The 26,666-nt window shown below is 47.7% G+C and overlaps 1 protein-coding gene across 12 annotated transcripts in view; it reads left to right on the plus strand.

The window, feature by feature from the left end:
- The first annotated feature begins 1,008 nt into the window (after positions 1 to 1,008).
- The window catches only part of PTPRS (protein tyrosine phosphatase receptor type S), a 187,857-nt gene continuing 162,199 nt past the window's right edge, over positions 1,009 to 26,666 (plus strand). For all 12 annotated transcript variants that reach the window (XM_083421330.1, XM_083421337.1, XM_083421335.1 and 9 more), the window contains exon 1: positions 1,009 to 1,142. In XM_083421330.1, coding sequence (XP_083277456.1) covers positions 1,061 to 1,142 — 82 coding nt within the window. In that variant the 5' untranslated portion in view covers positions 1,009 to 1,060. The remainder of the gene's footprint in view (positions 1,143 to 26,666) is intronic.

Below are 26,666 nucleotides of genomic sequence, written 5' to 3' on the forward strand. Positions count from 1 at the left end.
GCTCTTGGGTAGGCAAACTAAGTACCGGGGCCAGATGTGGCCCAATCGCCTTCTAAATCTGGCCCACAGGCGGTCCAGGAATCAGCGAGTTTTTACATGAGTAGAATGTGTGCTTTTTAATAAAATGCATTTCTGGGTTATTTGTGGGGACTGCCTGGTGTTTTTACATGAATAGAATGCGTGCTTTTTAATAAAATCGTCTCTGGGTTATTTGTGGGGCATAGGAATTTGTTCATTTACCCGTATTTTTCGCTCTATAAGACGCACCAGACCACAAGACGCACCTAGTTTTTGGAGGAGGAAAACAAGAAAAAAAATATTCTGGCTCTCAGAAGCCAGAACAGCAAGAGGGATCGCTGCACAGCGAAAGCAGCGATCCCTCTTGCTGTTCTGGCTTCTGGGATAGCTACGCAGCCTGCATTCGCTCCATAAGACGCACACACATTTCCCCTTACTTTTTAAGGAGGGGAAAAGTGAGTCTTATAGAGCAAAAAACACAGTATATCTTGCCTAACCAGTTTCAAGGTGGGGGGCTCCGAAAGCCCTTCAGGCAATGCAAGCTTTTCGTTTTAGGAATAGCTTGCGGAACTCACTGCTGCAAGATTTTAATTTTTTTAAAAATGAATTGGTTATTTTATGTTCCCTTAACCTGGAAAAGGTGGGTGCGGCCACAGTGCTCGTTCTCTCTTGCTGCCCCCGCAGGGAGAGAAACCTTCGGGGGGGAGCGAGCGTAAAGGTCCCTGGGAGCCAGCCGGGACTCTTGCTAAATCTCCATCGCAAGGCTGCAGTCTTATAGAGCAAAAAAATACGAAATAGCCCGGCCCCCCCACAAGGTCTGAGGGACAGTGGACCGGCCCCCTGCTGAAAAAGTTTACTCTTGGAGAACAGAGTGCTTGGCTGCATGCACAGTTCTGCAGCGGCCACCTTGGAAAACCCTTCGCAGTCTAAACTTGCCTCTCTTTCCCTCCGCAGGTCTTGACGCCGTTCCAGAGGCGCTGTGAGTTCTGCTAAACTGGGGGGGCCGCCAGGCCGGGGTCAGAGACCTCCACCCGCCACCAGCATGAATCCTTCCTCGGGATTAACGCTGCTGCTCCCCCTTGCCAACCTTGTCTGCTTGCTGCTGGTGGGCTGCACCGCTGAAAGTAAGTGAAGCACACACACCCCACACCCCAAAAACCCCACAATCTGTTCTGGTATCATGTGCTCATTTTCCGAAATTGCACATTCTTCGTTTAAAACATATCCTCAGGTCTGGGTGCGAATGAGTAGGAAGCTCTCTGCATGCTCTCAAGGTGCTCTTTGTTATTGCATGTTTTTTTAAGGATTTGTTGGTGTGTGGGAGTGGGGGATAGGGGTCCCTAAAACCTAAGAGCTCCATATAGATGAGCTGATAGGCTGTTCTTCTTTGGCGATCCCTTGTAGCCAAGTAAACACAGTCTTAACAATGAGTCCATAAGTGACTGTGGAGGCCAATTCTGGATCCACACATTCTTCCACAGTGGGGACATTGGTTCCCAGGTGGGAGTTGATCACGGTGTGGATTTGCCAATCTTAGCACGTTTCTCCCTTGCGTTCTGAGTTCGAGTGTCTTCAAAGCCCATGACGCCTTTGGTAAAGGCTGTTCTCCAACTGGAGCGCTCGCAGGCCAGTGTTTCCCAGTTGTCGGTGTTTATACTACATTTTTAAAGATTTGCCTTGAGAGAGTCTTTACATCTCTTTTGTTGACCACCAGCATTACGCTTTCCATTTTTAAGTTCGGAATAGAGTAGTAGTTGCTTTGGAAGATGATAGTCTGGCATCCGAACAACATGGCCAGTTCAACATGACAGCCCTGAAAGATTGTGTCTCTCTCTACAAACGGGTGCTAAGATCTTATGAACACCATCTCTAGGTCCCATCTACTTCAGAAGCAATGGTTGGTGGTGACACAAGAATCATAGAATCCTAGAGTTGGAAGAGACCACAAGGGCCATCGAGTCCAACCCCCTGCCAAGCAGGAAACACCATCAGAGCACTCCTGACATATGGTTGTCAAGCCTCTGCTTAAAGACCTCCAAAGAAGGAGACTCCACCACACTCCTTGGCAGCAAATTCCACTGTCAAACAGCTCTTACTGTCAGGAAGTTCTTCCTAATGTTTAGGTGGAATCTTCTTTCTTGTAGTTTGGATCCATTGCTCCGTGTCCGCTTCTCTGGAGCAGCAGAAAACAACCTTTCTCCCTCCTCTAGGTGACATCCTTTTCTATATTTGAACATGGCTATCCTATCACCCCTTAGCCTCCTCTTCTCCAGGCTAAACATGCCCAGCTCCCTTAGCCGTTCCTCATAAGGCATCGTTTCCAGGCCTTTGACCATTTTGGTTGCCCTCCTCTGGACACGTTCCGGTTTGTCAGTGTCCTTCTTGAACTGTGGTGCCCAGAACTGGACACAGTACTCCAGCTGAGGTCTGACCAGAGACAGAGCCTTTTCTGCCGTTGCTCCCAGGCTGAGAAAGACAAGACCCTTTTAGTGCTTGAGACCCTGGAGAGCTTCTGCCAGTCAGAGTGAAGAGTACTGAGACAGATAGATGCCGTGGACCGGTTGGACGCAGAGGAATGGTGGGAGTCACCAGCTGGGGGACCCCCCCAAGGGATGAAGGCTCAGAGCCCAGGGAGGGGTGACAATGAGTAGTCAGAAGGAGAAGACTGGGAGGAGGAGGAGATGTCAGAAGCTGAAGAGGCAACAGGGCTTAGTGAGCAGGGGGAGTCCGTGGCAGAGAGCAGTCCAGACTGAGAGGCAGAAGCTGAAACAGGAGAGGAGGGAGCCTAAGAGGCAGAGATGAGTCCGGCTGGTGAAGAGGCATGGGTGTCTCCCTGTCCTGCTGCGACAAGCTCCCCTTCCCTCTGGTTTCTCAGCACCAGGAGAGGCATGAAGAGGGCAGGGGAGAAGTTAGTTCCAGGCTGGCACAGTCTCAGATTGCATGAGGGGAACCCTGCAGAGGAGGGGACTTAGGCAGCTGTGGGGAAGTGGGGACTTCCAGTCTCAGCAACTGCTTCAGGGGGCCAAGAGCTGCCAGAGATGTGTTGCTGTGCTCATTAGGCCTGACACCCCTGTGCAGAGCCTGTCTTTTTGCTGGCTCAGTCTTGGGACGCGGGTGGCTCTGTGGGTTAAACCACAGAGCCTAGGGCTTGCCGATCAGAAGGTTGGCGGTTTGAATCCCCGCGACGGGGTGAGCTCCCGTTGCTCGGTCCCTGCTCCTGCCAACCTAGCAGTTCGAAAGCACCTCAAAGTGCAAGTAGATAAATAGGTACCACTCCGGCGGGAAGGTAAACGGTGTTTCTGTGCGCTGCTATGCTTTGCCAGAAGCTGCTTAGTCCTGCTGGCCACATGACTCGGAAGTTGTACACCGGCTCCCTCGGCCAATAAAGCGAGATGAGCGCCGCAACCCCAGAGTCGGCCACGACTGGACATAATGGTCAGGGGTCCCTTTACCTTTACCTTTTACAGTCTTGCCAATGGAGGAACAGCCCCACCTGGAAGAGGCTTGCTCAGTGTTAGGGTTCCTGCTATTCTTCCAGAAGGGCCTAGATTCCATGCCAGGTATCTCCAGATTTATTCATCATTTTTTAAGTGGGCTTAACAGCACACATCCTTTACATGTCTGCTCAGGAGTAACTCCCAGTGACCTCAGTAGGGTAAATAGATTGCGGCCAAGGTATTAACTGTCTGACCCTGGTATAAGGACGCTTGCTGTGTTCCTTTGTGTGGGTTGACCCCTGATTGTTGTCTCCGAGGTGGGGACATCTCGACCTGGGTCCCAGAGGAATTCACGTATGTGAGTCATCTGGAGATGTGAGATTTGCCAACCTGGGTGAGAGTTGTCCGTGGCGTATTTGCAGGGATGCCATATTTGAAAAAGCAAAAGGGGGAGACCTGTCCCCATGCCACCTTGTTTATAGACACCTGACTTCTCTTTTAAGTATGTGGCTTGAATCGCTTGCTTGAGCCATTTCAGGCTAGTTCTGCCCCAAGGTGCCTTTCTGTGAATTTGTCCGGCGGGTGGTGTTTGGTTCTACAGTGGTACCTCACGTTAAGAACTTAATTCGTTCCGGAGGTCCGTTCTTAACCTGAAACTGTTCTTAACCTGAGGTACCACTTTAGCTAATGGGGCCTCCCGCTGCCACCAGTACGCGATTTCTGTTCTCATCCTGGGTCAAAGTTCTTAACCCGAGGTACTGTTTCTGAGTTAGCGGAGTCTGTAACCTGAAGCATATTTAACCCGAGTACCACTGTAGTTGGGCCTCGGGTGGCGCTGTGGGTTAAACCACAAAGCCTAGGATTTGCTGATCAGAAGGTTGGCGGTTTGAATCCCCGCGACGGGGTGAGCTCCCGTTGCTCGGTCCCTGCTCCTGCCAACCTAGCAGTTCGAAAGCACCTCAAAGTGCAAGTAGATAAATAGGTACCGCTCCGGCGGGAAGGTAAACGGCGTTTCCGTGCGCTGCTCTGGTTCGCCAGAAGCGGCTTAGTCATGCTGGCCACATGACCCGGACGTTGTATGCCGGCTCCCTCGGCCGGTAAAGCGAGATGAGCGCCGCAACCCCAGAGTCAGCCACGACTGGACCTAATGCTCAGGGGTCCCTTTACCTTTACTTTACCACTGTAGTTGAGTTGGGAATAGAAAACCCCACGGACAGACATACACTTATTGTTTTGCTCTCCCCAAAATCTGCCATCTCTGGTTGGTGGTTCCTTCTCTCGTATTTCATGCTGTTGTGGTGGGAGAATTTGGGACAGTTCCTCTTGTCATCGTCACCCCCCCCCCCCTTCTCTCTCTCTCTCTCTGTTTCTTTTGCATCCAAGGACACTGAATTAAACTCAGGTGTCACCTTGTTTAACTGCTTGATCAAATTAAATCAAGTCGCAGTGATGTCATCTTCTCTTCCCACACTTCCACCCCTCCGTTAGTGCTATATAAATAAGTCAGATGGGGCGGGTGGGGGGGGGGGACAAGAGGACAAGGTGAGTAAAGGGAACCCTTGCCAATTTCTTCAGCTGGAATTAAAAACAGAGCTGCAACCGAGTGGGGTTGCGTGATTCCTCTGAACGTTCAAGATGGGCTCTTGGATGGGCTTGGATTAGATGAATTAGATTAGAAAAGGACAATGATGAAGCGAATGATGGAGGGAAAGGTCTATATAAATCAGGTTACTGCAATGCATTGTATGTAGGGCTGCCTCTGAAGACGGTTTGGAAACTTCAGCCTATGCAGAATTTGGGGCAAGATGGATTGATCATATCATGTGTTGGTTTTGACTTAAAGGTAAAGTTAAAGGGACCCCTGACCATTAGGTCCAGTCACGGACGATTCTGGGGTTGCGGCGCTCATCTCGCTTTACTGGCCGAGGGAGCCGGCGTACAGCTTCCGGGTCATGTGGCCAGCAGGACTAAGCCGCTTCTGGCGAAACAGAGCAGCGCACGGAAACGCCGTTTACCTTCCCGCCAGAGCAGCACCTATTTATCTACTTGCACTTTGAGGTGCTTTCGAACTGCTAGGTTGGCAGGAGCAGGGACCGAGCAACAGGAGCTCACCCCCTCGCGGGGATTCGAACCGCCGACCTTCTGATTGGCAAGTCCTAGGCTCTGTGGTTTAACCCACAGCGCGACCCGCGTCCCAAAGTGCTGGTTTTGACCTACAAAGCCTTAAATGGTTCAGGACTGCAAAAACTCAAGGACTCCCTCTCTGTATGTGAACTGACCCGGACCCTGAGATCATCATCATCCATGCCCTTTTTCATCTGCCGCCTCTGCCAGAGGTCTGGAGGGGTGGCAGCAGGAGAACAGGGCCTTTTATGCAGTGGCTCCCTGTATGCATATTCCTGCATTTCAGGGTCTTGGATTAGATTATTTTTACAGTCTCTTCTAACTCTCCAATTCTACGATTCTATATCTTTAGGCACCAGGCTAAAACATTCATCTTTTCCCAGGCTAATTAAACAACCTATGGCCTTTTAAACTTTTTTTTGGCGGGGGGGGGGGTTATGGATTTTGTTATTATTATGGTATGCATTTCCTTTAAGCAGCCCTGTGATTTTTTGGATGAAGGGTGGTATAGAAATTTAATATAAAAAGTAAAAATACCCCTTCTCTATATTCCTCAAACCTGGGAGGTTGAACCCTCTCTATATTCCCTTTTTGGGGGTGGGCAGCAAAAACAACCAAAGGGGCTGTGGCGAGTCCCCGATGAGGAACGGTCGCAGCATTTGGGGCTTTTTTGGTTTAGAGAAAAAGCGAGTAAGAAGGGACCTACCGGATAGGAATGATGTCTGGCACGTAGAAAACAGACAGGGAGAAGTTTTCTTCTTCCATGGAGCAGAGAGTTCAACTACGGAACTCATTGCCACAGGAAGCAGTGATGGCCGCCAACCTAGATGCCTATCAAAGAGGATTGGGCAAATTCTTTGGGGAGGATGCTGTTGATGGCATAGAAACCACAAGAGAGGAAAGTTTGCTCTTGTTCTCAAATTCTGCTTGCTGATTTCCTAGGGGAACTGGTCAGCCACTGTGAAAACTGGACTAGATGGGTTGCCGGCCTGATTATTTTCTCCCAAGTCACGCAGTGTAGAAGCTCCATGCTGTTTTGTATTTTTTTTGGGGGGGGGGACAGAGGGGAGGTTGTTAAGCAGAGCCACTGCTAGACAGTGTGGGTCATGAATGGCTTTAAAACAGAATTAGAGGAATCCATGGATTGGTGCCTAGCAGTCAAATCCTTGGAGGAGAAAGCAACAGATGTTCCCCCTACCCCTGACCATTTTGGTCACACTTTGGCCTGAATGTGACTTGCATTGGCTACAGCCACATATCTTGCACTAGCCAGCCCAGTGCTAATAGACCAGTAGCTGAAATTTGCTCTCTTCCTTTTTTGCATTTTTGTGGAATCAATTTCTTTTTCTATATGCTCTTGTTTCTGGGCTTAACTGGTGTCTTATGGAAGGACAGGCCAGCACCATGGCTTTAGTTTGTTGTTGCTGTTGTTTAATTGTGTCCGACTCTTCGTGACCCCCTGGACCAGTGCACGCCAGACACTCCTGTCTTCCACTGCCTCCCGCAGTTTGGTCAAACTCATGTTAGTAGTGTCCCACCATCTCGTCTTCTGTCGTCCCCTTCTCCTTGCGCCCTCCATCTTTCCCAACATCAGGGTCTTTTCCAGGGAGTCTTCTCTTCTCCTGAGGTGGCCAAAGTCTTGGAGCCTCACCTTCACGATCTGTCCTTCCAGTGAGCATTCAGGGCTGATTTCCTTCAGAATGGTTTGATCTTCTTGCAGTCCATGGGACTCTCAAGAGTCTCCCCCAGCACCAGAATTCAAAAGCATCAATTCTTCGGCCATCAGCCTTCTTTATGGTCCAGCTTTCACTCCGGCCATGTAGTGTGTCCCAAAAGGCATATTCCAGGGGAAAAGTGTACATAAAGGAGCATATATTCATGATCGTAACATGCAAAATGAGTATAATATTGAGAAGAATTGCTTTGTAAACACGTGTGCAGCAGGCAAAACAAATGCTCTATTTGTTGTTGTTGTTGTTTAGTCGTTCAGTCGTGTCCGCCTCTTCGTGACCCATGGACCAGAGCACACCAGGCACTCCTGTCTTCCACTGCCCTCCGCAGTTTGGTCAAACTCATGTTCGCAGCTTTGAGAACACTGTCCCACCATCTCGTCCTCTGTCATCCCCTTCTCCTTATGCCCTCCATCTTTCCCAGCATCAGGGTCTTTTCCAGGGAGTCTTCTCTTCTCATGAGGTGGCCAAAGTCTTGGAGCCTCAGCTTCAGGATCTGTCCTTCCAGTGAGCACACAGAACTGATTTCCTTCAGAATGGATCGGTTTGATCTTCTTGCAGTCCATGGGACTCTCAAGAGTCTCCTCCAGCACCAGAATTCAAAAGCATCCATTCTTCGGCGATCAGCCTTCTTTATGGTCCAGCTCTCACTTTCATTCATCACTACTGGGAAAACCATACGGACCTTTGTCGGCAAGGTGGTGTCTCTGCTTTTTAAGATGCTCTCTAGGTTTGTCATCGCTTTTCCCAAAGTGGTTTCTCCCAACCCTTTTCTCTCCATGGTTTTAGTTAGGAACGTCAAAGGGGCTATTTGCCCAGATTTTTCAAGCTTTTACTCAGTTCGTTTGCAAGCAGGTGGGTTGAAGCAGGAAGAGATTTATTTCCATATAGAGTAGGCACACAGAAATATGAATATGAATTTTATTTATACACTAGCCTAGTTTAAGATACTCTAAAGTATCAGCTCCACCCCCCCCCAAAACCCCTTTAATTGACTCAAGAGCATAGCATCACGAAGAGGGGGAAGAGAAGAGCGAAAGGGGGGGGGGAGTGAAAAGGCAGCAGCTATTTGAATAATTTATTGTCCTTTGAAGTTGCAAGAGAAATTTCATCTGCCTTGGGGAGTAATTTCTCCCCGTTCTAAAAGGGTTTTCTCCTCCTTTTAAACTCATCTAGCGGATGGTGGTTTTGGGTGGTGTGGGGGGTGGATTTCCCCCCCCCTCCTTTTTGCATTTTCTGCATAATTAATGAAGCCATCACACTCTCTCTCCCTCTCTCTCTTTTCCTTTTCTGTCTCTTACAAACCTTAGAAAAGGAGAGGAGATGGTTGTGGGGGAAGGGATTTCTTCTTAATTAATAGAAATCATTAGAGATGGTTAGATCACATAGATAGATCCATTGGCAGAGCAGGGGTCAGCAAATTTTTTCAGCAGGGGGCTGGCCCACTGTCCCTCGGACCCAGAGATGCATTTTAAATAAAAACACACATTCTTCTCATGTAAAAACACCAGGCAGGCCCCACAAATAACCCAGAGGTGCATTTTAAATCAAAGGACATATTCTGCTCATGTTAAAACACGCTAATTCCCGGACCGTCTGTGGTCCGGATTTAGAAGACTGTTGGGCCAGATGTGGCCTCCGGGCCTTAGTTTGCCTACCCATGATAAACACCATAAGGTTCCTTTTAAAGCCATCTAGGTTGGGGCGCGGGTGGCGCTGTGGCTAAAAGCCTCAGCGCCTAGGGCTTGCCGATCGAAAGGTCGGCGGTTCGAATCCCCGCGACGGGGTGCGCTCCCGTTGTTCAGTCCCAGTGCCTGCCAACCTAGCAGTTCGAAAGCACTCCCGGGTGCAAGTAGATAAATAGGGACCGCTTACTAGCGGGAAGGTAAACGGCGTTTCCGTGTGCGGCTCTGGCTCGCCAGAGCAGCGATGGCACGCTGGCCACGTGACCCGGAAGTGTCTGCGGACAGCGCTGGCCCCTTGAGTGAGATGGGCGCACAACCCTAGAGTCTGTCAAGACTGGCCCGTACGGGCAGGGGTACCTTTACCTTTACCTAGGTTGGGTTAGGGTTTGACTAACTTTTGCAAAAAGTTGTCCTAATTAAATTATACCAAGAAATGGAAAACATCTAAGGAGGACAGTTAAGGAAAGAAAAATGACTCAAATTGAGATGGTGGATGGAAGTCAGTCCAAAAGATTAGAATATTAAGGTTTGATATTTTAGAATAACAATTATGGGGAGCGGGTGGTTGGGAAAAATATTTAGTTATTATGTATTTTTATGCATTTTTTATCTTTAGGTTTAGTTTGAGTTATGTATGGAAATTGTCTATGGATGTATGCAAAGCAAAATGTAATAGAAATATTACTTTTTAAAAGGTTGCTTTCACACGGCAGTTCGTTTCCTTAACGGCTAATTCCTGCACCAAATGTGAGCTTTAGCACGACGCATTCTGCAAAACCGAGGGAGTACATTGCGTGCTTATCACTCATTTCTGTGCTATCCCATTCCACGTTATATCTGAGCTTTTGCACCACATAAAAGCCACTTCTTCACATAGAGGAGGGAGAAAGGTTGTTTTCTGCTGCTCCAGAGAAGCGGACACGGAGCAATGGATCCAAACTGCAAGAAAGAAGATCCCAGCTAAACATTAGGAAGAACTTCCTGACAGTAAGAGCTGTTCGACAGTGGAATTTGCTGCCAAGGAGTGTGGTGGAGTCTCCTTCTTTGGAGGTCTTTAAGCAGAGGCTTGACAACCATATGTCAGGAGTGCTGTGATGGTGTTTCCTGCTTGGCAGGGGGTTGGACTCGATGGCCCTTGGGGTCTCTTCCAACTCTATGATTCCGGAAATCTAGCAGAGCACATTGGAAGTTCAGTGCTCATATGTTATTTGATATGGGGGGGGGATTCGTTTACAGGCCCCTCAAACCAGAAATGTGTGGGAGGGAAGTGACAGCCCCCTTGCTGTCGCTCCCGCTGCCCTCCCAGACAGGGCTGGTCCTGCAGCGCCAGTTCTGTGGCCTCCTCCTGCTCCTTCTCCGAGCCCCCTTGGTGGCGGAGGGCTGCCATGTGGTCCCTGCCCCTCTGCGGAGGGGTACTCTTCCTTCCCAGCCTGGGGCCCCCACTGTCTTTGTCCTGGGGGCACCCAGAGGGGAAGTAGCCCCTGGAGCTGCCCGAGTCCTGTTAGAATTCCTGCTCCGTGACTGCAGTCATGGGATTGTTGTCTTTCACATGACGGTGTGTGTTTTGACTCCACAGAGTGGGAAGTGTCGGAGACAGGATGTATGTGTTACTGTGTTCCGTGAAGTGGGACTATTGTCCTTTGTTCTTTTTCTCTTTGCTGTCTGATGCTAGAGAGAGAGAGGGAGCCATGTTGCAGTGTTCCACGTGTGTGTTTATATGTAAATAAAGTAGATTAGCCAAAATGCTGAGTTGCGGAGGTCTGTCACACAAGTTGTGAAGACTCTGCAGATCCCTAAGTGTGCCGGTGTCGGTTGGCATTGGTCGCTGTGATGTCCAGGCTGAAGAAAGCTTATGAAGCTCTCGAACAAAAGACCAGAAGGGAGAGAACATACCAGTCGGGCATGTGTCTCTGCCAGGGTCCTACTCGAGTGTGGGACAAGCTCCTGACAAGTCCCTCAGGGGCGTTTCCTCCTCGTCGCCGCCACACAGGTATTAATCCTTGTGATCCACTGCGGCAGGCCTCTCACCTCCTCCTAGCTGGACATGACGGAGTCACATTGGCTCTGGGTGGACGCAGCCGTGGTGCTAGCCAATCCACCATCTCAGTCGCCTGCCCAGCGGCCTCCCCTCCGCTGGTGCCCTGCTGCTGGTGCTGGGTTGCTCCGATGGCGCTGAAGACCTTCCGGACCCAGGAGCTTCCTGCACTCAACTGGAAGCGGTGTCGGATGTTTGGCTTCCGAAAAACGTTCACAAACCGGAACACTTATTTCCAGGTTTGCGGCGTTCGAGATCCAATTTGTTCAGGAGCCAAGCCGTTTGAGTAGCAAGGTACCACTGTAGTTGTTTATTCCCTTGACATCTGATGGGAGGGTGTTCCACAGATAGGGCGCCACCACCGAGAAAGCCCTCTGCTTGGTTCCCTGTAACTTCACTTATCACAGTGAGGGAACCGCCAGAAGGCCCTTGGCGCTGGACCTCAGTGTCCGGGTAGAACGATGGGGGTGGAGACGCTCCTTCAGGTATACTGGACCGAGGCCATTTAGGGCTTTCAAGGTCAGCACCAACACTTTGAATTGTGCTCGGAAACGTACTGGGAGCCAATGTAGGTCTTTCAAGACCGGTGTTATATGGTCTTGGCAGCTGCTCCCAGTCCCCAGTCTAGCTGCCACATTCTGGATTAGTTGTAGTTTCCGGGTCACCTTCAAAGGTAGCCCCACGTAGAGCGCATTGAAGCAGTCTAAGCAGGAAAAAACCAGAGGATGGACCACTCTGGTAAGACAGTGCGCAGGCAGGAATGGTCTCAGCCTGTGTACCAGACGAGGCTGGTAGACAGCTGCCCAGGACACAGAATTGACCTGCGCCTCCATGGACAGCTGTGAGTCCAAAATGACTCCCAGGCTGCGCACCTGGTCCTTCAGGGGCACTTCTTGTTTCTTTTCTTTTTTTTATAGGTTGGGGAAATTTGAGGCATCAACACCTTTTGGTTCTAAGACAGTTATATAAACCTTTTGCCAAAGAAGAGGGGGGGTGTTGAAGAGCTTTAATTGTAATCAAAGTGCTGACACCGTGTTCACTATAACGTTGCAAGCAGCTATGCTATAATATCCGTCCATCAGAAACGAAAGGGAGGGGGTGGAGTGGTAATTCATACCCAGAGTACCTAACTGCAGACATATGTTTGCAAATCAATTTTGCTGGTCTTCTGGCTCTCCAGGAGTAACCTCAAACCAAGCTCAAGCGTTCATGTTGAAATATCCTCTCCTCGCCCTGCTTTTAGAAGACAGGCAGGTTTCAGTCTTATTATACAGTAGTACCTTGGGTTAAGTACTTAATTCGTTCCGGAGGTCCGTTCTTAACCTGAAACTGTTCTTAACCTGAAGCACCACTTTAGCTCATGGGGCCTCCCGCTGCTGCCACGCCGCAGGAGCACGATTTCTGTTCTCATCCTGAAGCAAAGTTCTTAACCTGAAGCACTATTTCTGGGTTAGCGGAGTCTGTATCCTGAAGCGTATGTAACCTGAAGTGTATGTAAACTGAGGTACCACTGTATAGATAGATGATAGATAGATAGATATAGATAGATAGATAGATAGATAGATAGATAGATGATAGATAGATAGATGATAGATAGATGATAGATGATATAGATAGATGATAGATAGATAGATGATAGCTAGCTAGCTAGATATAGCTAGATAGCGATAGATAGATAGATAGATAGATAGATAGATAGATAGATAGATAGATTAGATTAGATAGAGGATAGATAGACAAATGATAGATAGATATAGATAGATAGATGGTAGATAGATAGATAGATAGATAGATAGATAGATGGATAGATAGATGATAGATAGATAGATAGATAGATAGATAGATGATAAATAGATGATAGATAGATAGATGATAGATAGATAGATAGATAGAAAGAAAGATAGATAGATGATAGATAGATAGATGATAGATAGATAGATAGATAGATAGATAGATGATAGATAGATGATAGATATAGATAGATAGATAGATAGATAGATAGATAGATAGATATAGATAGATGATAGATAGATAGATAGATAGATAGATAGATAGATAGATAGATAGATATAGATAGATAGATAGATAGATAGATAGATAGATATAGATAGATAGATAGATAGATATAGATAGATAGATTAGATAGAGGATAGATAGACAAATGATAGATAGATATAGATAGATAGATGGTAGATAGATAGATAGATAGATGATAGATAGATAGATAGATGATAGATGATAGATAGATATAGATAGATAGATAGATAGATAGATAGATAGATAGATAGATAGATATAGATAGATGATAGATAGATAGATAGATAGATAGATAGATAGATAGATAGATATACAGTGGTACCTCAGGTTAAGTACTTAATTCGTTCCGGAGGTCCGTTCGTAACCTGAAACTGTTCTTAACCTGAAGCACCACTTTAGCTAATGAGGCCTCCCGCTGCTGCCACGCCGCAGGAGCACGATTTCTGTTCTCATCCTGAAGCAAAGTTCTTAACCTGAAGCACTATTTCTGGGTTAGTGGAGTCTGTAACCTGAAGCGTATGTAACCCGAGGTACCACTGTACACACTCAAGTCAGGTTCGGGAAAAGTAACACACTCCAGGAGAGAAATCACACACACTCAATTAGCCTCTGGGGGGGGGGGGGATCCGAGATCAGGTGGGGGTGGAGGGCAGAGGGTGCTCTCACTCTCCACATTCACCCAGCCCTCTGTGGGGGGCACCCGGTTTCCCCCCCCCCCCCATTCTGCACCCGGGGACACACACCCCGTCCCCATGTTATGGCACTGACAGATGTGAGCCAGCAGTAATTCACACGGAGGAAGTTGGAATTAGCAAAACCAGGGTCTACACAGGAGTGTGTCGGGCCTCATGAGCACAGCAACTCAACCTCCATCGGATCTTGCCCCCGTGAAGCAGTTGCCGAGACTTCAAGGTCCCTGCCTCCCCAGAGCCAGTGGCGTAGCGTGGGGGGGTGCAGGGGGGCCGGCCGCACCGGGCGCAACATCTGGGGGTTAGGGGGCGCAAATCCACGGGTTAGGGGGCACAAATTACTTGCCTTGCCCCGGGTGCTGACAACCCACGCTACGCCACTGCCCAGAGCTGTCTTATATAATAATAATAATAATAATAATAATAATAATAATAATAATAATAATAATTTTATTTATATCCCGCCCTCCCCAGCCGAAGCCAGGCTCAGGGCGGCTAACAACAATAAAACAGTACAAAAGTACAGCACAAACAACACTCTAAAATCATTCATTATAAAATTAATTAATTCAAGCCACTGGCAACCATTGGGCCAGAGCTCTGCGAAGATTGCCGAGGGAGGGAGTCAGGCTGTGCCCTGGCCAAAGGCCTGGTGGAACAGCTCTGTCTTGCAGGCCCTGCGGAAAGATGTCAAGTCCCGCAGGGCCCTGGTCTCTTGTGACAGAGCGTTCCACCAGATCGGAGCCACGGCTCTTCCTCTCAAGGGTTTCTTCTTCCAGACGCTCGGAGACTGCGCCTGTGCGCCTCTCTTTGCTCCTCCCACGTCATGCCTCTCCTGGTTCTGCGAAACCAGGTGGGCAAGAGGACGGGGAGACACCTATGTCTCTTCACCAGCCAGACTCCTCTCTCCCTTCTCCCAGCCTCTGATTCTGAACTGCTCTCTGGCACAGACTCTCCCCGCTCACTAAGCCCTGTTACCTCATCTGCTTCGGACGCCTCTTCCTCCCAGTTTTCTCCCTCTCGTCTCTCTGACCACTCCCTTCTTCCCCAGCTGGTCTCCCCCCGACCCCACTACTCCTCTGCATCCGTGACAATCCAACAGGCTCTTTCTATCTTACCATCTCTCTGCTGGTCATATTTGCAATACAAGGCGATTTCGGCCCCCCCCCCCCATCACCTAACCTGCCCCCTATCTGTGGTGGGAGAGTGTCCAGACATAAGGTCAACCACATTCTATAGCAGGGGTCAGCAAGCTTTTTCCAGCCGTGGGCCACTCCACCGTCCCTCAGACCTTGTGGGGGGCTGGACTATATTTTGGAAAAAAATAATAATGAACGAATTCCTACGCCCCACAAATAACCCAGAGATGCATTTTAAATAAAACACATTCTAAAGGTAAAGGGACCCCTGACCATTAGGTCCAGTCGTGGCCGACTCTGGGGTTGTGGCGCTCATCTCGCTTTATTGGCCGAGGGAGCCGGCGTACAGCTTCCGGGTCATGTGGCCAGCAGGACTAAGCCGCTTCTGGTGAACCAGAGCAGCGCCCGGAAACGCCGTTTACCTTCCCGCTGGAGCGGTACCTATTTATCTACTTGCACTGGCGTGCTTTCGGACTGCTAGGTTGGCAGGAGCAGGGACTGAGCAATGGGAGCTCACCCCGTCGCGGGGATTCGAACCGCCGACCTTCTGATCGGCAAGTCCTAGGCTCTGTGGTTTAACCCACAGCGCCATTCTACTCATGTAAAAACACCAGGCAGGTCCCACAAATAACCCAGAAGTGCATTTTAAATAAAAGGACACATTCTACTCAGGTAAAAACAAGCTGATTCCCAGACGGTCCACGGTCCGGATTTGGCAGGCGATTGGGCCGCATCCAGCTCCCGGGCCTTAGGTTGCCTACCCCTGTTCTATGGGGAATTGCGTTTAAAAATAACAGCCTAAAAAGAAAGTTCCCTTCCTTCATTCTGCCATTTCCTCTGTTTTCACTTGAGGGGAAACTGACAGGCACAGTCCGTTAAAGGAACTCTCTTTCTGTCTCTCTCTCTCTGTGGCCTGTAATTATCTTGTCTTGATGGTTAAAGTGAGGGTCTGTCGTCCCCCCTCTGTACTTCCCCACCGGATATTCTTAATGGACTTTCTGTGACAAGGAGGCAATGTGCTGAAGGCAGATGGACACCGACAGGAAAATGATTATAATTTTCTGCTTGCTGTTTTTTTTCACAATTTTTTTTTCATGGTGGGGGGTGAGGAGCCCTTGCTTCTCCCCCACATGCAACAAAAGGGAGAGAATCGTCGCCTGGTATTAATCTCATTTTTTCCCCTGTTCCATATGAGGCAGGAGAGGTGGCTGAGGAAGAGAGGGGGGGGGAAGATGGGGGGAATGTGTTAGCAGAGATTTTGGTTCTCGGTCCAAGCAGGATCACCCAAGAGCACTTTGTTTTGTGTGGTATGGGCAGGGGTCTATATGCACAATATATTTAAGTATATGCAATTAAATGCACAGTTGATTGATTTAATTGATTAGATTATCAAACAAATCTAATCGTCCACGACTACCTCCGTTACATTCGTAGCAATGCAGTTCTTAAAATATGTTCTAAGTTGCCTTGGTGTTAACTTTGGTGGCGTAAAAATAAAAGGACCGATCGATCGGTTATTTAACATTTCTCTTAAATGTGCCGTGCAAATGGGGACCACAGTGAAACAAAAACTGGCCACATTTGGATATCATCATATGTTCAATTTTTGGAATAGATGATGCTTGAGGTCCCTTCTAACTCTCACTTCTATGGTTCTAGGACAGGGGCAGGCAACCTAAAGCCCGGGGGCTGGATCCGGGCCAATTGCCTTCTCAATCTGGCCCGCGGACAGTCTGGGAATCAGCTTGTTTTTACCTGAGTAGAATGTGTCCTTTTATTTACAATGCATCTCTCGGTTATTTGTGGGGCCTGCCTGGTGTTTTTACATGAGTAGAATGTGTACTTTTATTTAAAATGCATCTCTGCGTTATTTGTGGGGCATAGGAATTCATTCACCCCCCCCCCATGTAGTCCGGCCCCCCACAAAGTCTGAGGGACAGTGGACCGGCCCCCAGCTTGCTGACCCCTGTTCTAGGATGTGTCTCCTTAGCAAGATATACCGTATTTTTCGCTCTATAAGACGCACCAGACCACAAGACGCACCTAGTTTTGGGGGGAGGAAAACAAGAAAAAAAATTATTCTGAATCTCAGAAGCCAGAACTACAAGAGGGATCGCTACGCAGCGAAAGCAGCAATCCCTCTTGCTGTTCTGGCTTCTGGGATAGCTGCGCAGCCTGCATTCGCTCCATAAGACGCACACACATTTCTCCTTACTTTTTAGGAGGGAAAAAGTGAGTCTTATAGAGCAAAAAATACAGTAAGCAAGTGTTTCAGCCACACAGCTCACCCCCCTTCTCTTCAGACAAACCAACAAATCCAGGAAGTTTTACACTTAACTACAACTTCCCGTTTGAGGACCGCAGGAAGCGTAGCCTTCGAAGCGTAGCCTCATATCCTGACTATATTACCAGAGCTCCCCAGTTTGGGCGGAAACGGGAAGCTATCGCTAACCAAAAACTTCCTGCTTTTGTTCGCTCGCTTTGCACCAAGGGAAGAAAGAGCAAAGCGGATGCATCCAAAATAGGGTTACCACACCTGTCCTGACTCCTACAGGTGTGCCTGGGTCCCTCCTGGTGGAGGGAGCTGAATCTGGGCCTTTATTGTTTTATATCTGTTGTTGTTATTGTTGTTTAGTCGTGTCCGACTCTTTGTGACCCCCTGGACCAGAGCACACCAGGCACTCCTGTCTTCCACTGCCTCCCGCAGTTTGGTCAAACTCATGCTGGTAGCCTCAAGAACACTGTTCCACCATCTCGTCCTCTGTCGTCCCCTTCTCCTTGTGCCCTCCATCTTTCCCAACATCAGGGTCTTTTCCAGGGAGGCTTCTCTTCTCATGAGGTGGCCAAAGTCTTGGAGCCTCAGCTTCAGGATCTGTCCTTCCAGTGAGCACTCAGGGCTGATTTCCTTCAGAATGGAGAGGTTGGATCTTCTTGCAGTCCATGGGACTCTCAAGAATCTCCTCCAGCACCATAACTCAAAAGCATCAATTCTTCGGCGATCAGCCTTCTTTATGGGTTTTATATCTATATATTTATAAATCTAAGGGACGCGGGTGGCGCTGTGGGTTAAACCACAGAGCCTAAGGACTTGCCAATCAGAAGGTTGGTGGTTCGAATCCCCGCAACGGGGTGAGCTCCTGTTTCTCGGTCCCTGCTCCTGCCAACCTAGCAGTTCGAAAGCACCTCAAAGTGCAAGTAGATAAATAGGTACCACTCTGGCGGGAAGGTAAACGGCATTTCCGTGCTCTGCTCTGGTTCGCCAGAAGCGGCTTAATCCTGCTGGCCACATGACCCAGAAGCTGTACGCCGGCTCCCTCAGCCAGTAAAGCGAGATGAGCGCCGCAACCCCAGAGTCGGCCACGAATGGACCTAATGGTCAGGGGTCCCTTTACCTTTTTTATCTATAAATCTAATAGATATAGGTATCAGGTTTGAGCCCTAAAATCTCAGAGTCTGGGATACTGCCGACCTGGCAATCCTAGTCCAGAATACTTTTTCATTTTTTTAAAAAATGAATTTGTGTATGTAATTTTTATTAAATGTTCTGTTTTACAATTTATATAGTACTCATTTTTGCATGCTTAAGATATCAGTGGCATCACTTTTTCTCTTTCCATGGTTCATTTTGCATATCGTAAATCCCTTCATATTTTTTAAAAACTAAACCATTATTACATCCATCAGAACTTATTTACACTGTTTATCTTAATGCCGCCAACATTTTCAGCCGTACGCAGTTGTTTCCCATATATTCAACAAACGTTTTCCAATCTTCTGTAAACGTATGTTCTTCTTGTTCTCTTATTCTATACGTTAAGCCTGCAAGCCGCGCGTATTCTGTCAATTTAAGTTGCAATTCCTCTTTAGTTTGGACCTCGCTCGTTTTCCATTTTGGGGCTAACAAAACACAGGCCGCAGTAGTGGCATACATAAATAACCTTTTTTTGACACCTGGGAATTTCAGTCTGGATTATCCCCGACAGAAAGGACTCTGGCCCAGAATACTTTTTCATTTCTCATCCTGTTAAGGCAATATTGTTGTTTAGTTGTTCAGTCGTGTCCGACTCTTCGTGACCCCCTGGACCAGAGCACGCCAGGCACTCCTGTCTTCCACTGCCACCCGCAGTTTGGTCAGACTCATGTTTGTAGCTTCGAGAACACTGTCTAACCATCTCGCCCTCTGTCGCCCCCTTCTCCTTGTGCCCTCCATCTTTCCCAACATCAGGGTCTTTTCCAGGGAGTCTTCTCTTCTCATGAGGTGGCCAAAGTATTGGAGCCTCAGCTTCAGGATCTGTCCTTCCAGTGAGCACTCAGGGCTGATTTCCTTAAGAATGGATGCATTTGATCTTCTTGCAGTCCATGGGACTCTCAAGAGTCTCCTCCAGCACCAGAATTCAAAAGCGTCAATTCTTCGGCGATCAGCCTTCTTGATGGTCCAGCTCTCACTTCCATACGTCACTACTGGGAAAACCATAACTTTGACTATACGGACCTTTGTTGACAAGGTGATGTCTCTACTTTTTAAAATGCTGTCTAGGTTTGCCATTGCTTTTCTCCCAAGAAGCAGGCGTCTTTTAATTTCGTGGCTGCTGTCACCATCTGCAGTGATCATGGAGCCCAAGAAAGTAAAATCTCTCACTGCCTCCATTTCTTCCCCTTCTATTTGCCAGGAGGTGATGGGACCAGTGGCCATGATCTTCGTTTTTTTGATGTTGAGCTTCAGACCATATTTTGCGCTCTCTCTATTTTTTTGCTCTTATATTTTGTATAAGGCAATATACAATTGTCCAAATGAGACCACCACCAGAGGGGGAAAAGTCACCTCTTGGTGCATAGTTTATAAATATATCACGTCTTCCCTTATGGGGGCATGTGTGGTTTCCCCCCCTGCCTCCTCACTTTTCTCCTCCTACAGCCGCAAGGAGTAATAAATTTAATTTCCTGTTCGTTTATTGTTGTGATCATCGATTCTGGATTTTTTATTATTATTACTATAAAAAAGATTCAATTCAAGATGTAAAAAGAAGAGAGAGAGAGAAAGACAGGCGTGAGAACAATAATCAAAATTACCATTTGCGGCCAGATAACACAAGGTGTATGTGGATTTAAATTTTCTTTTACTTTATTAAACCAAGGCATAAATAAAAAGCACGACATCTGGAGGTCCACGGGTCTCCCATAGAGACCAAGGATTGCAAAACTGGCCCATTTGGGCCCCACCACCCAAAACGAAAGAAACCCCCGCTCTTCCTTTCTCTTCTTTAAAGAGAACACAAATTTGAAGCTCTGCAAAGTGCAAGCCAGGACGTGCTCCGTGAGATTGGTGTCCTATTAAGTCCTGCTCAGAGTAGACTGATTGAAATTGATGGACAGGACTCACTCAAGTCCATTAATTTCCATGGGATTGCTCTAATAAGACCAGGCCACACCTGCCCTATGCATTTTAAGCTATACAGTGGTACCTTGGTTCTAGAACGACTTAATAGTTGAACAACTTAGAACTCAAACACTGCAATCCAGGAAGTAAGTGTTCCAGTTTGCAAACTTTTTTCAGAAGTCAAACATGCTCCGTTTTGAGTGTTACGCTTCTGTTTTGAGTGTTATGCTGAGGTCTGTCTGGTTTTGCTATTTATTTTGCGCTTCTGTTTTTGCGGCTCTTTTTTTGTTTTGTTTTTATGACAGTGTTGAACCCAGTCCAGCTACTGATGGATTGATTGTGCGACTGCAGTAGATTGTTTATTGCTTTCATTTTATGGATCAGTGGTCTCGTTAGATAGTAAAATTCATAGTAAAATTGCCGTTTTAGGGGTTGTTTTTAAAAGTCTGAAACGGATTAATCCGTTTTGCATTACTTTCTATGGGAAAGCGCGCCTTGGTTTTGGAATGCTTTGGTGTTGGAACGGATAAAGTTTGAGAACCAAGGGACCACTGTATCGTCCTGCTTTAAGCAGACATGGCTTCTCCCAAAGCATCCTGGGAGGTGTAGTTTTTTAAGGGTGCGCACAGCCATGCTTCCCTCTTGGCAGGGGACCCTGGGAATTGCAGATCTGTTAAGGGTCCAATCAGCACCCATAACAAAGTTTTCTCAGGATGCTTTGGGGAAAACCACGACTGTTTCAAGTGGGATGGCTCTGCTTTAAATGCATAGTGCATGGATAGGCAAACTAAGACCCGGGGGCCGGATCTGGCCCAATCGCCTTCTCAATCCAGCCCACGTACAGTCCGGGAATCAGTGTGTTTTTACACCAGTAGAATGTGTCCTTTTATTTAAAATGCATATCTGGGTTATTTGTGGGGCATAGGTATTCGTTCATTTATTTCCCCCCAAAATATAGTCTGGCCCCCCACAAGGTCTGCAGGACAGTGGGCCGGCCCCCTGCTGAAAAGGTTTGCTGACCCCTGGCGTAGTTCATTTGGGACCCCCTAGATTTCCATCTTTTGACTTGCCCTGATCCCGGGGGGCTGCATTCCCATCCCCACCCCAAAAGATCTACATTTGCCTACATAGATATGCACGAAATTTTCAGCATGCCGATTCCACAGGTTCCTTGCATCAGCAGAATTTGATTTGTGAAGGGTGTTCTTTTTGTCCCTGTGCCGATGACAGATGCCACAGAGGCGGCAGGAAGAATAGGACGTTTATTTCGCTATTTCCTTTTAAAGATATGCACATATATATTCAGCACCCAACAGGCCCTCTCTTGTTACCAGGTTTTATATATATATATATATATATATATATACTTTACTTCCGTGGGTGGGAGGCTCCTCTCAGCCACCTTCATGCTAGATAAAAGAATAGGTTTATTTTGCCCTGTGTACCTTGGCATAAAATCAGCCCTGAGTGCTCACTGGAAGGACAGATCCTGAAGCTGAAGCTCCAGGACTTTGGCCACCTCATGAGAAGAGAAGACTCCCTGGAAAAGACCCTGATGTTGGGAAAGATGGAGGGCGCAAGGAGAAGGGGACGGAAGAGGACGAGATGGTGGGACAGTGTTCTCGAAGCTACCAGCATGAGTTTGATCAAACCGCGGGAAGCAGTGGAAGACAGGAGTGCCTGGCGTGCTCTGGTCCAGGCGGTCACGAAGAGGCGGACACGACTAAACAACAAGAACAAGAATTTTCTTTGTATTTCACATTATGAGGTTTATTTCAATTCTCCTGGTTTCACTATTTCACCTTCCCTATGTACGACATAACTTTTTCCCATTCTTTTTGAAATGTTTCTTCGCCCTGTTAATTTCCCCCGTTAATTGAGCTATTTCTGCATATTCCATTACCTTCTGTCACCATTCTTCTACTGTTGGCAATTGCTGCCGTTTCCAAACCTGCATTTCAGGGACTTGGGTCTACATAACCCTTGAGGTTCCTTTCAGCCCTACAATTCTAGGATCCCTCTGCATCCCACTGTGTCCAGTTCTGGGCACCATAGTTCAAGAAGGACACTGACAAACTGGAACGTGTCCAGAGGAGGGCAACCAAAATGGTCAAAGGCCTGGAAACGATGCCTTATGAGGAACGGCTAAGGGAGCTGGGCATGTTTAGCCTGGAGAAGAGGAGGTGAAGGGCTGATATGATAGCCATGTTCAAATATAGAAAAGGATGTCACCTAGAGGAGGGAGAAAGGTTGTTTTCTGCTGCTCCAGAGAAGCGGACACGGAGCAATGGATCCAAACTACAAGAAAGAAGATTCCACCTCAACATTGGGAAGAACTTCCTGACAGTAAGAGCTGTTCGACAGTGGAATTTGCTGCCAAGGAGTGTGGTGGAGTCTCCTTCTTTGGAGGTCTTCAAGCAGAGGCTTGACAATGTCAGGAGTGCTCTGATTGTGTTTCTTGCTTGGCAGGGGGTTGGACTCGATGGCCCTTGTGGTCTCTTCCAACTCTAGGATTCTATGAAACTTCAGAAACGGTGCTTTGAGATGCACACAGGCAACCCCTGTTTTGCGCCCCCCTTTCCCTGCATGGAGCGTCTCCAAAAGTTCCTCTGTGCTGGAGCCGAGTTAAATCCAAGCGGATCATGCCCCTGGTGCGCATCAAAAGACAAAGCTTGCGCGCCTTTTGTCAGCGGCTCATGCTCTGCTCCATGTGGCAGCATTGTCAAGTGTTGTGACAGGGACAGAACACGCCTGAGGGCGCGAGGCGGGTCAGGGTTCGCTCTGGAAGGTGTGGAAGGCATTTGGGTACCTTGTAATCGCTGAGTCTGGAAGAAGCTGCTGGTATTCTTTTTTTGGGGGGGTGCGTGAATCTTGCTGCTTCTGTTTCACTGGACACTTACCTGCCTGCAAGAATCTTCCCCGCAATGAGACAATGCTAAAAATACATTTTCAGTCAAGGAAGACGAGGCAACTCAGGGAAAGAAGATGAAGTTGGGGTGGGGAAATTACCGTATTTTTCGTCCTATAGGGCGCACCGGCCCATAGGACGCACCTCGTTTTTTTTTGGGGGGGGGGAATGAATAAAAAAAAATTATTCCCCCCCCCCCAGCCGCGGCTGCAGCCCCAAGCCTTGCACACACCTGCCCGAAGCACAGGTCACCCTCCGGAGGGCTCCCCGTGCTTCAGGCTGCAGGCTGCCGCCCCAAGCCTCGCACGCCCGGCAGGACCTCCCGCCGGGCTTGCAAGGCTTGCGGATAGCTTCCTGAAGCCTGGAGAGCTAGAGGCATCGGTGCGCACCGACCCCTCTCACTCTCCAGGCTTCAGCGAAAGCCTGCATTCGCCCCATAGGACGCACACACTTTCCCCCTTCATTTTTGGAGGGGAAAAAGTGCGTCCTATGGGGCGAAAAATACGGTATATATAGATGCTAGAGAGAGAATGCAGATGACACAACCTTGATGGCAGAAAGTGAGGAGGAATTAAAGAACCTTTTAATGAGGGTGGAAGAGGAGAGCGCAAAATATGGTCTGAAGCTCAAGATAAAAAAAACAAGATCATGGCCACTGGTCCCATCACCTCCTGGCAAACAGAAGGGGAAGAAATGGAGGCAGTGAGAGATTTTACTTTCTTGGGCTCCATGATCACTGCAGATGGTGACAGCAGTCACGAAATTAAAAATATGCCTGCTTCTTGGGAGAAAAGCAGTGACAAACCTAGACAGCATCTTAAAAAGCAGAGACATCACCTTGCCAACAAAGGTCCGAATAGTTAAAGCTATGGTTTTCCCAGCAGTGATGTATGGAAGTGAGAGCTGGACCATAAAGAAGGCCGATCGCCAAAGAATGGATGCTTTTGAATTCTGGTGCTGGAGGAGACTCTTGAGAGTCCCACGGACTGCAAGAAGATAAAAACTATCCATTCTGAAGGAAATCAGCCCTGAGTGCTCACTGGAAGGACAGATCGTGAAGCTGAGGCTCCAATACTTTGGCCACCTCAGGAGAAGAGAAGACTCCCTGGAAAAGACCGTGATGCTGGGAAAGATGGAGGGCACAAGGAGAAGGGGACGACAGAGGATGAGATGGTTGGATAGTGTTCTCGAAGCTACAAACATGAATCTGACCAAACTGCGGGAGGCAGTGGAAGACTGCCTGGCATGCTCTGGTCCAGGGGGTCATGAAGTGACGGACACGACTAAACGACTAAACAACAACAACAAGAAGAGAGAGAGAGAATGGAGACGGCCTGGGGAGCTCTTTTCCTGCTCCCCAAAATAGGAGAAAGTCTGGGTGCCTTCTCGCTCCTCCTCTGCACCTAAGCTCTGGGGACTCTGGGAATTGTAGTGCTAGAGAGGACTTTATTTCTCTTTATTTCTTTTTCTCATAGGGAGAAGTTTTTAATGCTTGGTGTTTTGTTGTGTTTGCGTATTTTGCTGGAAGCCGCCCGGAATTGCTGGGTACAACCCAGTTAGATGGGCGGCATATAATAATAATAATAATAATAATAATAATAATAATAGTAGTAGTAGTAGTAGTAGTAATTTATTTTTTATATCCAGCCACTCTATAATAAAATAATCACCATCATCTCTCTTTCTGGTTTTTTTCTTTCTGATTTCTAACTTCAGTCATCACTCTTTTCCCCCTTCCTTTTCTTGTTCTTTCTCTGCTAATTTTGCCTTTGCTCATGTGTTGTTTGGTTTTGTTCTGGGTTATGGGAGTGTATGAACAGGAAGGTGATGGAAGCACGTTGAAAGACCCTGTGTGAGAGTTGGGGAAGGCCTGGTGGAACTCTCTGCCTCATGAGACCAGGGCCCTGCAGGATCTGATTTCTTTCCGCAGGGCCTGTAAGACAGAGTTGTTCCGCCTGGCCTTTGGCTTGGAGCCAATTTGATTCCCTCCCCCTCTTTCTTTTTTCTTTTTCCTTTCTCCTTCTGTGTTGAGGCTGCATTTTAATACTTTAATGTTTCAATATTTTAATGTTGTATTTTAACCTTGTTTTTAAGTTTTATTCATTCAACTTGTTTTTATTAGCTGCCCTGAGCCCGGCCTTGGCTAGGGAGGGCGGGGTATAAATAAAAATAATAATTATTATTATATTGTATGTTGAAAAGTCTCAATAAAAATATTTTAAAAGGGAATTGCTGTGCTGTGAGCAGAATTGGGGTGGGTCTCCTAACAACCCTCAGCGCCCACAGCAAACCACACAATTCCCAGGATTTTGATCTTTCCATTCAAATGAGTCTCAAAGTGGCTTACAAACAATAAACAAGAGTAACATAATAGAGCATCACAAATAAATGCTCATATGAAAAAATAAACACATCAGTGGAACAATGGATAGATCAATGGATCTATGAAACGCTGTTAACGAAATAGCAGCTTAGAATAAGCTAAACAACTACAGCAAAAGTCGTATTATATGATTAACAAATCAATGCGGCATTTGTAATCTATAAAACAGTATTAACAACATTATCTAAACAGCGACCCCAAAATCAGCTAAGTGCTGTTAAGTTCAGACACACTCTCCCTAAGTCATAATCTTTTAACCATTTAAAGTGGGCTGGTGATGCATCGATTGCATGGTGCAACTGGGCCTCTGTACCAGAAAAATAAATTGTGAGGTCGGTTTTGGGGTGGGATTCTGCTCATAGCTGTCAACTTACAGATTTGAAAATAAGGGACCAGCAGCCTCGAAAATAAGGGATCGGCAGCCAAAATAAGGGATTTTCCAAGCACAGGTATGTTCAGCTTCTGAGCCCCTCCGAGCCAAAGGCAGAAAGCCTAGCCAGCAGCCAAACGAAGCCTCAAGCGGTGGTTCCCACAGCGCAGCAACCCGGCAAAGGGGATGCAGCAAGGAAAACCACCGTCACCTCTCTGCTGGGAAGCGCTGAGCAAAGGCGAGTCCCCAAGCAAGCAGGGAGGGAGGGAGAGGAGCTTCTTCCTTTGAAACCCGGGAAATTTAAGGGACATCATCAATAAGGGACAGCAGGGGGACACGGCACTGGGATAAGGGAGTTTCCCGCCAAATAAGGGACAGTTGACAACTATGGTTCTGCTTGGTTTGGGTTCCGACTGTAAGTTACCCAGAGCTGATTTGGGACACGACCCGATGTGGGGAACTCTTTTTCTCTGCATGGCATCTGTCTCTCCTTATTTCACTTCCATCCTTGCTTCTTCCTGTCTCGTTAGTTTGAAATTTACTGAGATATCGAAATAGCAGAGTCACAGCTGTGTTCGGGTGATTTCCTCCCCTTCCAAAAAAACACAAAACCCCAGCCCGCACAAACGCTCTTGATCATAAAGCTGCCTTCTGCCGTTCTTGAGGACAGGGAGTGGGTTTATGTGCAGCTGCAAAATGTTGCATAGTGCAGATTGCACATGTCTGCTGGGTGT

Source organism: Podarcis tiliguerta, assembly GCF_965153285.1.
Source record: "Podarcis tiliguerta genome assembly, chromosome: 18".
In the NCBI taxonomy this organism is placed as follows: domain Eukaryota; kingdom Metazoa; phylum Chordata; class Lepidosauria; order Squamata; family Lacertidae; genus Podarcis; species Podarcis tiliguerta.